At 44.6% G+C, this 16,243-nt stretch overlaps 1 protein-coding gene across 5 annotated transcripts in view; it reads left to right on the plus strand.

Annotated features, from left to right (window-relative positions):
• The window catches only part of LOC141148911 (interleukin-9 receptor-like), a 136,758-nt gene that overhangs the window by 37,922 nt on the left and 82,593 nt on the right, over positions 1 to 16,243 (plus strand). For 3 of the 5 annotated variants that reach the window (XR_012245262.1, XM_073636773.1, XM_073636774.1), the window contains exons 2-3: positions 4,365 to 4,459; positions 6,686 to 6,785. Coding sequence is in view for 4 of the 5 variants with exons in the window: in XM_073636773.1 (XP_073492874.1) it covers positions 4,378 to 4,459; positions 6,686 to 6,785 (182 nt within the window). In the remaining variant the exon portion in view is untranslated. Of the gene's footprint in view, positions 1 to 4,364; positions 4,460 to 6,685; positions 6,790 to 16,243 lie in introns of all 5 variants that reach the window. The other 2 variants (XM_073636775.1, XM_073636776.1) reach the window with 1 other exon arrangement.

Below are 16,243 nucleotides of genomic sequence, written 5' to 3' on the forward strand. Positions count from 1 at the left end.
CCTCTCTGTCCCTCTCCTCATTTGAAGCTCACTGTATTTGTCTATTTTCTCCAGTTTCATTGAGAATTGCTGTGAACTATCTGCCCCCTGGACCGGTATCAGACTTCCTTGACAACTTTGATACCTGGCTACCCTGCTTTCTCTCTTCTGAAATTCCAGCAATCATTCTTGGTGACTTCAACATCCCTGTTAATCTTAACACTCCTGCTACTTCTAAGCTGCTGAGCCAAACCTTCTCTTTTGACCTAAAACAATGGACAAGCGCTTCTACTCACTCTGTTGGCAACTGCCTTGACCTCATATTCTCCTACCTATGCACTCCACACAACCTCTCCAATATTCCTTTTCATCTCTCTGATCAACGCCTTATTAGTTTCACCCTCTCCTTGTCTGCCTCCTCCTTGCCTTCCAACTACCAAACTATTACCCGTAGAAACCTTCGCCATCTTAACCCTTCTCTTCTTTTTTCTGCTACAGATTGTCTCTACGACAAAATCTCATTCTTGTCCTGCCCCAACTTGGCCACTTCTGTCTACAACATTTCACTGTCATCCACCCTGGATACCTCCGCCCCCCTCACTATGCACAGAATCAGGCCCCGACCGCTACAACCCTGGCAGACAAACAATACAAGAAGCCTCAAAAAATGTAGCCGCGCTCTTGAGCGTCTGTGGCGTAAAACGAAGTCACAGCAAGATTTCAGCCAATATAAATCTGCCCTCCAAAAATACCATTCCGGCCTGCACACTGCCAAACAGACCTACTTTATCACTCTCATTAACACCCTCTCACGCAGTCCCTGTCAACTCTTTTCTACCTTTACCACTCTACTTCATCCTCCATTACCCCCCATATCTTCAACCTCTCACTCTCTACTGGCATCTTCCCCTACCCTCTAAAACACGCGCTAGTCACTCCCATACCAAAAATGGCCTCAGACCCCACCAATCTTAACAACCTAAGACCCATCTCTTTACTCCCTTTTGCCTCCAACTCCTTGAACGTTTAGTCTACAACCGACTGAACGACCACCTCATTGAGAATAACCTTCTTGATCCCCTTCAGTCTGGATTTCACCCACAGCACTGCACTGAAACTGCCCTCCTAAAACTCACAAACGACTTACTGACAGCCAAAACCAACAGCCATTATTCCGTACTCTTACTCTTGGATAGGGATGAGCTTCGAGATCGCTGGACGTGGGGGGCCCCCCTAAATTCCATACCAGGCCCTTCAGGTCTGGTATGGATATTAAGGGGAACCCTGGCCAAAATTTAAAAAAAAAAATGACGTGGGGGTTCCCCCTAAATTCCATACCAGGCCCTTCAGGTCTGGTATGGATATTAAGGGGAACCCCGGCCAAAATTAAAAAAAAAAAGACTTTAAAACTTTAAGCATTATTAAAATCACTGCTCCAGAAAAAACATTTTTAAAACTTTTTTTGCATTGATCCATGTCCCTTGGGGCAGGACCCGGGTCCCCAAACACTTTTTATGACAATAACTTGCATATAAGCCTTTAAAATTAGCACTTTTGATTATTCATGTTCGTGTCCCATAGACTTTAATGGTGTTCGTGTGTTCGAATGAACTTTTTTCCTCTTCGCATGTTCTGGTGTGAACCGAACAGGGGGGTGTTCGGCTCATCCCTACTCTTGGACCTTTCCGCTGCCTTTGATACAGTTGAACACCCCCTCCTCCTCAAAAAACTCAATTTGCTTGGTCTCCATGACTGCACTCTCCATTGGTTCGAATCTTACCTATCTCATCGCATCTTCAGTGTCACTTACAACTTCACTTCCTCTTTTCCAACTTCTCTTACTGTTGGGGTCCCCCAAAGTTCTGTCCTTGGACCTCTACTATTCTCGATCTACACGTCCTCCCTGGGTCAGCTGATAGTCTCCCATGGCTTTCACTACCATTTATATGCTGATGACACCCAAATCTATCTCTCTGACCCTCAGCTCACCCCATTAATCTCCTCACGCATCACTGATTTACTAACAGACATATCAGCCTGGATGTCAAATCACTTCCTTAAACTGAATCTAAAACCAAGCTCATAATATTCCCTCCCCCATGTGCCCCCTCCCCTGACTTCTCTGTTAAGATCAATGGCACTTCTATCAGTCCATCCCCACATGCCAGGGTGCTAGGGGTAACCTTACATGCTGAACATTTCCAGAATACGCCCCTTTTTAACTAATGATACCACCAAGCTTCTAATTCACTCCCTGGTTATCTCTCGCCTCGAATACTGCAACTCCCTCCTCATTAGATTACCTTTACATAGACTATCCCCCTTCAGTCCATAATAAATGCTGCTGCAAGACTCATCCACCTTACCAACCATTCAGTGTCCTCCACCCCTCTCTGCCAATCCTTCCACTGGCTTCCACTCACCCAACAAATAAAATTCAAAGTACTAACAATAATTTACAAAGCCATCCATAACTCTGCCCCCAGCTACATCACTACATCACAAAATACCAACCAAGCCGCTCTCTTCAGTCATCCCAAGACCTCCTGCTCTCTAGCTCCCTTGTCACCTCCTCCCATGCTCGCCTCCAGGATTTCTCCAGAGCTTCTCCCATACTTTGGAACTCCCTACCCCAATCTGTCCGACTGTCCTCTAATCTATCCATCTTTAGGCGATCCCTGAAAATCCTTCACTTCAAAGAAGCTTATCCTGCTTCTAACTAACACTGTTTTACTTCCTCCATCAGCTCATCCCCCACAGCTATTACCTTTTGTATCAACTGACTCTTCCTTTTTAGATTGTAAGCAGGGCCTTCTTGTACCAAATTGTAATGTAACTGTAATGTCTGCCCTCATGTTGTAAAGCGCTGTTGGCACTATATAAAACCTGTATAATAATAATAATAATAATAATAATCTGATTGAATTTTTTGACTATATCACTAATGTTATACACGCCACTGCCTAGTCTGTGCATAGCAAAGAAGCTTAGTAGACCGAGGTCCGCTGAGTTCTCACCACCCTTCCCAGTGACACCTGCAATGACTGCGCCAGGCCCACAGGTGGGACAGCAAAGCCCGGTGAACATGGCAGGAGGAGGGGGTGTCGCGTGGGGGGGTGGTTGCGGCACAGCACAGTGGTGGTTAAGGTATTGATAGGCGGCTTCACAGCTGCTTGTATTGCTTCCACATGAAAGCTGGCAGTCGGCTTTGCCGAAGTACACAGGCTGGGAGTGTGCAGAAAAACACATGTCTGCAGATCAGTTAAAGCTCTGAATCCCTAGCAAGTGGCTGGGGATTTAGATTTTACCCCCATGCTGGCACTCTAAGGTGGCTGTCAGACTGCACAAAGCTTAACAAAGTATAAGCGAAGGGCATACATGATAAGGTGGAAGTATACCAGGCTGCAGTGGGTAAAAATTAGGGGTTTGGTTTTAAAGAAAGGTCAGTGCTCTTACCTGAGTGGATGAGCAGATGGTTTGGTTAGGTGGTTTGGTTTGGTTAGGGGTTCTTCCCGAGTGAGAAGGTTGGCGGTTGGGGTCCTTGAAGAGGGGCGAAAACATTGGTGGATTGGTGAAACAGTGGGACCCATCTCGGGTATGGAGTCCTCCGGTTGGTCTTGTTCAGTTTAGACTGACCGGGTGTTAAGGTGGTAGGGGTCTGTGGTCAGTTAGGATAGTCCTTGAGGCGGTGTATGGCGGATGGGGACTGAACCTAGCTTTACGGTATCACAGACTCCAAAGTTGTAGGTGATGGTGTCGTCAAGGATCTGCAACCATTTTCTTCTTCTTCAATCTGGAGTGTTTATTAATATTCAAGTTTAATTATAATTTTGGTTTAATAAAAGGCCAAACTGGCCATTTAACCCAAAGCAGTTTGGTGTCATTATTGAAGAAAGGGGGGGCGGTGTTGGTTACTTATTAATGATAGTTAACAGGTATATCTGAACTATCTCAGTCATGAGCCTCCTTATGGTTGCGCCAGCCCTGCAGACAGGTATACCTCTTGCGGAGAGTAAAGCTGTGGTTATGGCACTCATGGATAAGTGGAATAGATTAGGTCTGTGTCCGCCCTCTCCATTGTGTCATGTAAACATAGCTTATGCAGGACCAAAAAAGGTAGAATTTACTACATTATTGGAGCTGAGCTATGTTTATGTTCACATCTGCTCAAGAAAAAGAGTCCCATGTCCAGGTCTTGTTTTACTGAATTTCTCTACATGTGTTTTTTAACTTAATGGGTTGTTGTTTTTTTAAAATAGGGTTATGTTCAATGGCTATTCTACATGTAAATATTATATGGTTGTGATATATATTTTTTTAATCTTCCCATTTAATGTAGTGGTGCAAACAACTGACAAGTTCTTTTTACACTTTTGTATTTGTAGGATTGATTTAAAAATGAGGAACTATATTATGACCCTGAGTCTGCTGATTAGGGTATATCTGACAATGCATGTTGGCATTTACGCATGCCCTGAAGGTAAGTAGGAAATGAATAAGTCAAAGAAAACCAGCAGTGAAAATTTGTTTGGCAAAGATAAATGATCAAGATTGGGTTTACCAAAATCCAAGTGAGATTATGGTTATATTCACCGTTTATATTCCAGTGGGAACATTTTACAGATTATACTCTTTTCTACCAACTCCGCCTTTCCTATCGACAACTGTATTATATTATGATGTAAATAAAATCACAACATGCTTTTGGAAAAAATACTATCTATTTACTGTTTATCCAGTGGCCTAGCCTTGCTATAAAGTTTACATATTAAGAGCCTTCAAAGAAAGGGAGGCCTGGAGCAGGAGGAATAAAATGGAGCTAGCCGAAGGCCGGCATGACAGGGGGATAAGGGTACAGCAAGGGTTAAATGTAAGTTGGCTTAGAAGAATTGAGTTATGGGATTGGATAAAAGTAATGTAGAAGGGGGAGGGGTTTAGGTTATTTAAGGGGCAAGAGGGGTGTCCCGGGCAGCATTGCGGGGAGAATTGGGAAGAAGAGGAAGTTTCCCACCCACCCTCCCTGAATACATGGTTTTGTTGCTTGGGTTAATGTTATTTATTTACAGGTAGTATTATGGATCACGTCGTGGCAGCAGATGAATGGCGGTGGTGGTGGTCTTTGATGGTGGTAACTAACCCAGGAGATGGAAGTGTGGGGGGACTCAACGGTTATGGGCCCCTATTGGTGTGTACAGTTAACACAGATTAGCTGAAGATGGTAATGGTGACAGTGCGGGTAACGAGTTGTCTTTGGGCTGTTATCACGGTCGTAGGCCTATTACGATAGAAGGCCCGCAGTGTAGAAGTGGAACAGAATTGAGTTGGGAAGTGCCATCATTGACCACCAGGAGGAGAAACTGACAGTTGATTTTGTTACGTTAAATGTTACAGATATATATATTTATATATATATTTATTTTATATAGATTTATATTGGTTAATAAAAGGCTGCTATGGCCAGTTTTACTCCAACAAGGTGTGGTGTCGTCACTATAGTTAAGGTTAACGGGGTGCTAAAGTTGGGGTATGATAGATGGCGGCAGCCATTAAAGGGAAAGGTGTGCATCTTATATACACTGGTCAAGAGAGAATGAGATAGAAGGTTGAAAACTGGGCTGCAGAGAGTCCTCTCAGCATCTCTTAACCCTATTTTATTTAATTATGCTGCTGCGTTTATCCAAAAAGTATTCAGAGGCGGTTAGGGTTAACCAAGTAAAGCTCCTCTAGTAGGAATGGGTACTACTGCATTACAAGCAGTGGATACTGACTTATCAAATGGAGAGACAACAGATTCTGCAACCCCAGATGCACTGTGCTTACCTGCTACTTTATTTAAGTGGATGTAAACCCTCTCCTATACCCAGTGAAGTGAACAGCCTCAAATGATACACAGGAATGAAACAAATCTCCCTACATAAGTTATACTTGTATATCTGCAGTCTTCCACTTTCTACACTTGAAAAGTGCAGATCTGTTAGAAATCTTTCTTCATCTTTCAGCAGTACTTAGGGGTGGGTGGGGAGACTGCACTAACACTGTGTGAGAGCTGATTGGAGGAAAGGGACACCCCCCTCCACATAGGCAGAGCAACAAAGGAACATACAGACCTTAATAGACAAGCTCTCTGCTAATCTCCCTCTAAGCACCCTCCCCAACACAAATTTTCAGCTCATGTTATCTCATGTGTCGGAAGCACCAGAGAGAAAGGACATCTAGAGCTTTGGAGAGAGATAAACACTACAGATATATGTGCTTAGATCAGATTTCATGAATAGGGTTTACAACCACTTTAGGCTGGGTTCACACTATGGCGGCTGCGGGGCACAGCAGGGGGTCTGGTGCATCCCCATTCACCATTTCAGGTCCAAATTAGGTCTGAATTTTTGCCTGAATTTGTTCCTGAAACGGAGCCAAAAACGCACAGTACCCTTCTGCACTGAGCTCTGCAGCTGCACTGGAGATGTGTGAATGGGCTCCATTGAGAGACGGTCACAGGGGAAACGCGCATCCAATTTGCATAAGTGTGAACCCACCCTCAAGAAAAAACCCTAACAGTGAGCAAACAAGTTGCTCTTTATATGATCATAACAGCCTTTGTCTAATATTTGAATATGTGTATTTAAGATTTTGTTAGACTCTTCTCCCTTTTTCTCTTCTTTCTCTATTTCTTCATTCATTCATTCATTTATTTTTTTACTTCATACAGAATATATGCCAGAAAATTTCAGCTGCTTTAGTAACCTTGCTAGTTATGTCAGTTGCACTTGGTACAGCGATTCACACCCTGGCGATGGACCTTTCTTTGTGTAAGTAGGTATTTCTTCTTAAATATTGAGAAATCACACTTATTAACAGGCTATGTTGTGCAGAAAAGTGCTCTTTTATATTTTCCGGAATGCCAGAATTAGTGCTGCTTAGCAGATTTTTTTGGGGAGGTCCTTTTTTTTGCATTGCAAATTACAAAAAGAAAAAAAAAATTTGAAAGCAGCAAGTTTTATCCCAGCTTCAAGGCTTATATGGACTAAGGTATTGACATGGTCCTGGCAGGATCAATAAGGTTCAGGAGTGTTCTCTAGGGGAGGAAAGGATAGCAGGCTTTGGTCACGGTAGATCATAAATAACGGCTAGCCCGTACATGCTCACCCCTTTAGAAACTGCAGAGAGTGTGGAGGATGTAAATAATGTGCCAATTCTAAATAGGCCTCTAAATTGGGGTTACATATTTTTCTTTATATGAGCACACATACTGTAAATATTAATACTTTGGCAGCTTATAAATTGCCCATTTTTAAGGAAGAAGTCAAACAAAACTATACCAAAATTGCTGGCATGTGATTTATTCAAAAATCATTTTAAAATAATCTAAAGTCAAATTTAATAGGGTAGAGCAGGGATATGCAATTAGCGGACCTCCAGCTGTTGCAAAACTACAAGTCCCATCATGCCTCTGCCTCTGGGTGTCATGCTTGTGGCTGTCAGTCTTGCAATGCCTCATGGGACTTGTAGTTCTGCAACAGCTGGAGGTCCGCTAATTGCAAATCCCTGGAGTAGAGTATGCTTAAAGAGGAAATGCAGTCTGCTCACATAATTTGTAATAAAAACATCTTTGCCATTCTGAAGTTTCCCTCCAACCACTTTGCATATTATTTTATATATACTGTGATTCTGTACTTGCCAAATATGCTGCAGAAATCTCCCTCCACTGAGTCTGGCTGCATCCATTTTAACTGTGGGCAGCTGAAGCTGCTGCCTGTTCACTTTCTGGATTCACACAGAGGCACACCACAAGCACTGCAGCTCTCATTAGCCCTCTTATGACTCATCCCCCCTCCCTTCCTGACAAACTCTCACGAGAGAGAGTGAGAGAGAGAGAGTGGTGCATTATGCAATAAGCCAAGGCTTTTTACCAGACAAGAAATGGGAAGTGAGCTGTATAAGGTATTTACTGGCAGAAAAAAAAAATGTTTTACTATCCAAAATTAAAGCGTAGAAGATTTAATACATGGAAAGATGAAAAAACAACTGAAGTTCTGCTTTAAAATCCCTGTCAGTTTCTTTTTTGCCATTTATGCCTCATTCAAGAGATTTCCCTTCACTTCATGTGTTGTAGACACAACACAAAGTGAGAGCAAATTATTCCAAAATAAGATAAATCTCCCCTTAGCTGTCACTGGAAAACAATGTGCTCGTTGGAAGATTTCTCCTCTATTCCTGTTCTGAGGGAAACTCAAAATTTAAAATGTTCTCACATTTTCAGTACAAGTGACAATAGTTATGAGGACAAATAGAGAGAGTAAATCTCCCAAACAATAAAAACAAAAAAGAGGGTCTCGTCCTTCCAAACTCGATCCAAAACTAAAAAAATAATATTTTGCCTTTAGATATACTATAAATTGGTATTAAACTAACACAGCCACCACATCTAAGGAATGGTAATCTGTATTACATTACAGGCAGCCCCCGGGTTACAAACAAGATACCGTATATACTCGAGTATACGCCGTCCCAAGTATAACCCAAGGCACCTAATTTACCACAAAAAACTGGGAAACTTATTGACTTGAGTATAAGCCGAGGGTGAGAAATGCTCAGCTACTATAAGTGGAAAAGAGAGTCAACAATGCCCATCTGCAGCTGCATACCTCAGTGCCCATTGCATACCTCAGTGCCCATTGCATACCTCAGTGTCCATTGCATACCTCAGTGTCCATTGCATACCTCAGAGCCCATTGCATACCTCAGAGCCCATTGCATGCCTCAGTGTTCATTGCATGCCTCAGTGTCCATTGCATGCCTCAGCGTCCATTGCACGCCTCAGCGTCCATTGCATGCCTCAGCATCCATTGCATACCTCAGTGTCCATTGCACGCCTCAGTGTCCATTGCATACCTCAGTGTCCATTGCACGCCTCAGTGTCCATTGCACGCCTCAGCGTCCATTGCACGCCTCAGTTTCCATTGCATGCCTCAGCGCCCATTGCATGCCTCAGTGTCCATTGCATACCTCAGTGTCCATTGCATACCTCAGCGTCCATTGCATGCCTCAATGTCCATTGCATGCCTCAGTGTCCATTGCATACCTCAGCGTCCATTGCATGCCTCAGTGTCCATTGCATGCCTCAGTGTCCATTGCATACCTCAGTGTCTATTGCATACCTCAGTGTCCATTGCATACCTCAGCGTCCATTGCATGCCTCAGCGTCCATTGCATACCTCAGCGTCCATTGCATACCTCAGCGTCCATTGCATGCCTCAGTGTCCATTGCACGCCTCAGTGTCCATTGCATACCTCAGCGTCCATTGCATGCCTCAGCGTCCATTGCATACTTCAGTGTCCATTGCATACCTCAATGTCCATTGCATGCCTTAGTGTCCATTGCATGCCTCAGTGTCCATTGCATACCTCAATGTCCATTGCATGCTTCCCTGTGCCAATCTGCCTACCTCACTGTGTCCATTGCAGCCTACCTGTGCTGATCTGTATAGCCTCCCTGTGCCGATCTGCATCTGCATGCCTCCGTGTGTTAATTGCAGCCTCCCTGTGCCGATCTGCATAGCTGAGCTCCGTGTCATGCAGTCAGACGGCGGCCATTCCAGTGTATAAAAGCCGTGCCTTCGCCTTGTCCTTGTCTGTGATAGGCGGAACACTTAGCTTCCCAGCAGTCAACAGTCATTGTTCAGTTTTCCGCCTATCACAGACATCCTCTCATCCTCGTCCATGGGATGAGGATGAGAGGATGTCCATGATAGGCGGAACACTGAACACTGACTCACTGCTGGATAACTGAGTGTTCCCCTATCATGGATGAGGAGGAGGAGGCGCGGCTTTTGTACACTGGAATGGCTGCTGTCTGACTGCATGACACGCTGATCAGGTAGGCAAACGGCAGTGACTCGAGTATAAGCCAAGGGGGGCAGTTTCAGCACAAAAAAATGTGCTGAAAAACTCAGCTTATACTCAAGTATATACGGTAGGTTCTGAAGGTTTTAATGGAGGTGACCCCCTGGCATGCCATATTTGTCATGTTATTTTTTTGAGGGGGGCGGGTACCCTCTTTTCAGAGGGTCCCAGCTCCCACTTCCTCCCGGCGCACTGCGGCACCAGAAGTGAGATCACCGCTCCCCCTTCCCTCTCGGCAATCATCTGGGACACGTCACAGGTCCCAGATGATTGCCCGGCCAGTTGCGGCATGGCTCGTGCATGCTCAGTGGGTGCCCAGCTGTGAAGCCACAGCTGAGCGCCCACAGTTACAATCCCAGCGCTGCAGAGAGGAGGGAGAGACGGGCGGGGCTTCGTTCCCCCGCATCGCTGGACCCTGGGACAGGTAAGTGTCCGATTATTAAAAGTCAGCAGCTGCAGTATTTGCAGCTGCTGAATTTTAATTTTTTTTTTAGCAGAACTCTGCTTTAAAGCAGAGTTCCACCCATATAAAAGTCAGCAGCTACAAAAAATTTAGCTGCTGACTTTTAATAATCGGACACTCACCTGTCCCACTGTCCAGCGATGTGGGCATACAAAGCCCCCCGGCATCCTTACTGTGGGCACCCGCTGGCACTGAAAGGGTTTACTTCAGCCATATGTTGAACTGTTCAACCTTACCAACTATGTAACTATGTGAGTATGAAAGAATTGTGACACTCACCCACCCCCTTCCACCATTTCCTCTATTCATGTAACTTGTAGTATTCTTTCCCAGAATGCAAAGTGTTCTGTGATTACAGGAGTTAGATCATGTCATTCATCTGCCTGACCTCCATTTAAAGCATGCTTTGCGTTATAGAAAAAATACTACATATTATATGAATGGAGGAGGCCAGCGGAACAACTCACTTGCAATGGCTGATGTTAACCCCTGCAGCACCAGAAGATCAGTGCTGTGGGGAGGATCTGGCAGCAGTGGAAAAAGATTTCTACACAAAGCAGCAGCCAGCCAGACATGGGACACACTTCTTTAGCGGCAGGGTTTTCTTTCAGCTGGAACTTGGTGGAACTCAGCTCCCTACTGAGGAACTTGGTGGAACTCTGCTGCCTACTCACCATTATCAGCGTGTCTTCCAATGGCTCCCACAGATCTGATTCTCTTGAGTGGCTCCCACTGACTGCAGGCTGGGGACAAGGGAGATGCATGTACCTGTGGTGCAGTGCAGATCCCGACACCCCCACTGATCTCCCTGCAAGTGAGAGAGGCAGAGCCACCTACGTTGTGCGGGGAGGTACTAGAGCCGGCTGGGTGCTTCAGCTTAATACAGCAACACAAGTAAGACATGTGGAAGATGGTGGAGCTTTTTGGGAGGGAGGGAGAAGATGGGGGCAGTGGAAAGCAATTTGCATGCAGAGGTCAGAGCTGAAGAGAGATGAAAGTGAGGTGTGGATAGGGAATGCAGAGGTAAGCAGCTGTGGAAGAAGGCTTATTTCTGCACTCTGTGTGTAGCGCACCCATTGAACTCTGCACTCCGTATGCAGCACACACCCCTGAACTCTGTACGATGTATGTAGCACACCCCTGAACTCTGTATGATGTACATAGCACACCCCTGAACACTGCACATAGCAAACCTCTGAACTCTGCATTCTGTGTGTAACACCTCCCTTTAAACTCTGCACTCTGTAAGTAATGCTCTCCTGGTATGTTATTCCCCTTTTAAGGCTCTTCAACTATTGGTGAAATTTGACCACATTCACTATTTGATTCGGTTCGGAGGGTGTGGGGAGGGAGGGGGGGTTTGGGGGGTTGTGGTTGAGTTCCTGCACCTATTTCCTGAGAAAAAAGCCCCAGAGTTAAGTAATATCCTTGGTGCTGTACAGTAAACATTTTTGAACTGAGCTAGATAAAAATATCTGACTAGCACATTTAATTTTGACGAACAGATTTAATTTATCTAAAAGTGACAGGGGTTCACTTTCATGTGTGGCTCTAAAATTTGAACCTATGGAATTGACAAAACTACTGTAGTAGCAGCTGTATGTGATAGATAAGAGCATATATCCTTCACTTCAAGTTTTGACTGTAGCCCTTATAACATTGTTCCAGTCACATACTGACTTTCATGGAATCTGCAATTAAAGTGAACTGGATGCCTGCATGGAAAAAGCACAGGTTTATTTTAAGACCTAGAAACAAATAAGATCAAAGCCCATCTCACATTGTACAACTGTTTTGCACAGTACTGTATAGCTACAGTATGTACCTGTCTCTTTTGCAGCTCATTCTGACTTGCAACCAACAGAGGGGACAATACACCTTATACTGTTCACTGGATTAAATGCCCAGGGGGAATACCTGCCCTTCCTGGCAATATGATACGCTTCAGTAAAAATCCAGTAATAACTCTCTGAAGCACTGTACCATAGAGGAGTGTTTTTTTTTTTAGTTTACAGAAGTGCACAGCTGAACTCTCTGAACTTTTGTGTATGAATTGCCTTTGCAAATCCAGATACCTCCTCCCGCCACAGTGACAATGATCTCCAAATTTCACACCAAGGTGGACCTCAGATCTTTACAGGGCTATGTTACGGAGCTCCGGACATGCAGACTGATAGCTTGGCGGAATTCTGATTCCAGTGGCGGGTCAGACACAGGCACGGATTTGACAGCTGAACAAGTGCTGAGGTGCTGTAATGTCCTGGGGTCCACCTTGGTGTGCAATTGGAGATCGACCAGCAAGGGACGTGGGTGTAAAGCACCTTGGTTCCCAAGGATTTAATTTGTATCACGATGATGAGGAGGTGAGCACCCTGACCCCACTGTTTATGCCAATATTGAACTGCTTGTCTATGTTTTAAATGGGGTCTGTATATGCTCTTTCCACTGAACTGTTGTGTCACCAGTTCCAACTATCTTGGATGGATGGATGCCTGAGAAATAGCCACTACTTGGCTGATAGATCTACATTGTGAACGTCTATCTGATCCAAAACTCCCATATTAAATGGAGTAGGTAACATGCCTAGGTGTAGCGTACCCTCAGCCTTGTGAACTTGGTTTATTTGATGGGTGCTCTTAAAGGGCTAAAACAGAATGTATGACTTAAAGCCGAGTTCCACCCATTTAAAAGTCAGCAGCTACAAAAAGTGTAGCTGCTGACTTTTAATAATCAGACACTCACCTGTCCAACAGTCCAGCAATGTGGGCGCACGAAGCCCTGCTCCTCTCCCCCTCCTCTCCACGGCACCGGCATTGTTACTGTGGGCTTCACAGCCAGGTGTACATTGCACATGCGTGAGCCGTGCTGCGTGCTGTGAATAGCCGGGCAATCTTCTGGGACCAGTGACGTGTCCCAGAAGATTGCAGGGAGGGGTGGGGGAGAGGTGATCTTCCTTCCGGCACCGGGGCGCTAGGGAGGAAGTGGGATCTGAGTGCCTGTAAAAACAGGGCACCCGCTCCTCCCCCAAAAAAATGACGTGCCAAATGTGGCATGTCAGGGGGTCACCTACACTTAAAGCAGAAGTTCAATTTTTGGATGGAACTCCGCTTTAAGAGAGACTGAACAACAGCAATCTGACTTGGATTCACAAACAACATATCTCTTGGATCAATTACATCCAGTCAAACACAAACCAAGGTGGTCTAAATAACTTACCTTGGATTGCCCACCTGTCTCTCACTGAGTAAATTAACAATTCATGCCACTTAATAATTTAGAGTTGAATATGTTTTTATTGGCAGGATAGACAAAATAATAAAAACAAAATTGACACAATGTTCATAGAAAAAAGGCATCGAGCCTGCCCAGTGGCTATCGCCTACAGCAGCGCTTGTGCCTAGGATTTTGTGTATAATCGTACATTTAAGTTATGTCAAGAAGTAACATAGCATAAGGGAGAGAGAAAGTAGGAAGGAAGATAAAGGAAAGAAGGGATCAGAGGAGGTGGAGGGGAAGGGAGAGGATCCGCTGGGAAAGACTGGGCAGGAGAGACACCAAACTTAGCGGTTGAGAATCAACCTCCGTATTTAGTCAGTGATCAGGATATGGGTGTAATTGCGCTCGGGGAGGCAGGAAGCATGCCAGCTAAAGTATCTGAGGAGGAGAAGCGCAGCCAGACAGACCATAGGATTATATATTTGTCATAGGTGTTATTGTCGAGCGCCAGCATCTCCTCCATTCGCATAATGTCATTCATAGTGGTGAACCAAAGAGATAGTGGGGGAGTGGTGGTCGTTTTTCAGAAGAGGGGAATGAGTTGTCGAGCCGCTGATAGAAAAAAGCGTAATAGACATCTTTTTTGGGAGGCTATCGATCCTGGTAGCATGGAGAGAAGAGCTATCTCAGGAGTCATTTGTAAAGATTCTTCATATATCTTATCATATACCTGAAACACCTGCTTCTAGAAGGGTCGAATCTGGTCACACTCCCACCAGACATGAAGGTAGGTGCCCGTGGCTGCATTACATCGCCAGCCGGCTTAATAATTTAAAAACACTTAATGGCAATGGTCGTGATCTAAGGATCCTATACAGTATGTTGTGTCATGATTAGTCAGCATGTTTTTTTTTTTGCCTGCTTGGATCTTTCCCCAATTTTTGTACAAATGTCTTTGCTTTTTGGATATATTATGTAAATTTAGCACTGGGGAGATCCCACGTGGCAAAAAACTCAGCTGACAATTGCTTTAATATTGTCCGGACTCTGGTTATTTTAATTGATGACAACGTTGTCACTTCTTAATATTGTGGCAGGTGGAGGTATAAATTATTATTGTTTTGTGAATATTTGATGTCCAATAATAAAGCTATTTTTGCACTTTGCCATACTAACTCATACTAACAGGATCACTTTTGGTACCTACTTATTTTTTCTGGGTCCTTCTAGTTCCTTTTTTGCATATGACGTTGGGTGCAGTGATCCACACCAATTTGGTGAATTAGTGTACAGTATAACAGTGGTCCCTCTCTCCTAGGGGATGTCTTTATGACGATCCCCCATTTATTGTTTATATGCAACTGTAAGGAGAATAATCCTTTTCCTTTCCATCAATGAGCTGCTCACTACTGACTCCTAAAGCCAGCCATAGACAGTTCGAATGTCGGCCAGTTCAGCAGGGACCATTTAAGGCCAGCTTAATGCTTGCGGTCACAGAATGAAACTTCACCCAAGAGATTCAACTCAACAAACTCGGCTAAAATGTACATTTTTATAGGTAGACTATATGGATACCTCTCTGATTTATTGAGGCTCCATTCACACTTGTGCGACTTGTCATGCAACTTTGGACATCAAAGTTGCATGACAAGTGATTCCACAATGTTTTCCAATGATAACCATTTGTATATGCGTGACATAAAGCTGCAGCAACTTCAAAGTAGTTCATGCACTAGTTTGGTCTAAATTTCATGCAACTTGAGGGCCATAGACTTCAATGTTAACACTCAGAAGTTGCATGAAAGTCGTACTTGAATGTTATACAGTGCAACAGTTGTCTATTATCACTGGTCAAAGCCAAAGTCGTATCCAAGTTGCACCCATCCAAAGTTGCCTCAAAGTTGCATCAAAGTTGCACCAAGGTTGCACTCCAAAGTCGTAGCAACTTTGGAGTCGTACAAGTATGAATAGAGCCTTAACTACAGCTTACAAAGACATGTTAAACAATTGTGAGCTTCCAATCAGCAAAAGTTTGGAGAAGGCCTTTTTCTGTTCTAACATAACTGTCCCCCTGTGCACAAAGCCAGCTTTGCAAATACATGGTTTGATCTGGAGCTTGGGTGCCCTGCGCAGAACCTGAACTCAAACCTATAATGAACATTTTAGAGATGAATTGGAGCCAAGACTTCTAGTCCAACATCAGTTACTGACCTCAGTTAGAGAAGCAGATGCCATGGGCGAAGAGATTTCATTTGGAAGGGCAGGCACCATGTGGCAACATATGTGGGAGAAACTGTCCTGGCTGTTAACCACTTAAAGGGGTTGTAAAGGTAAAAGTTTTTTCACCTTAATGCATTCTATGCATTAAGGTGAAAAAACATCTGACAATAACGGCCCCCCCAGCCCCACCGTTTTACTTACCTGGCCCCTCAAAAGTCCCGCGTTCGCCCCCGACATCCTCTTCGCCATTCATACTGGCAGTTGATTGGTTACAGTGGATGGATTGAAAGCAGCGCAGCCATTGGCTCGCGCTGCTGTCAATCACATCCAATGACGCGGCGCACCGGGGGGGCAGGGCCGACTGATACAGTGAGCGGCTATGGCCGCCGGCTGTATCACAGGAGCGCTCCTGCATGAAGGTGTTGAGTCCTTGCGGGGGGGGGGGGCGAGACAGCCACCGAGGGA

The sequence above is a fragment of the Aquarana catesbeiana genome, linkage group LG06 (genome assembly GCF_042186555.1).
Source record: "Aquarana catesbeiana isolate 2022-GZ linkage group LG06, ASM4218655v1, whole genome shotgun sequence".
Taxonomy (NCBI): Eukaryota; Metazoa; Chordata; class Amphibia; order Anura; family Ranidae; genus Aquarana; species Aquarana catesbeiana.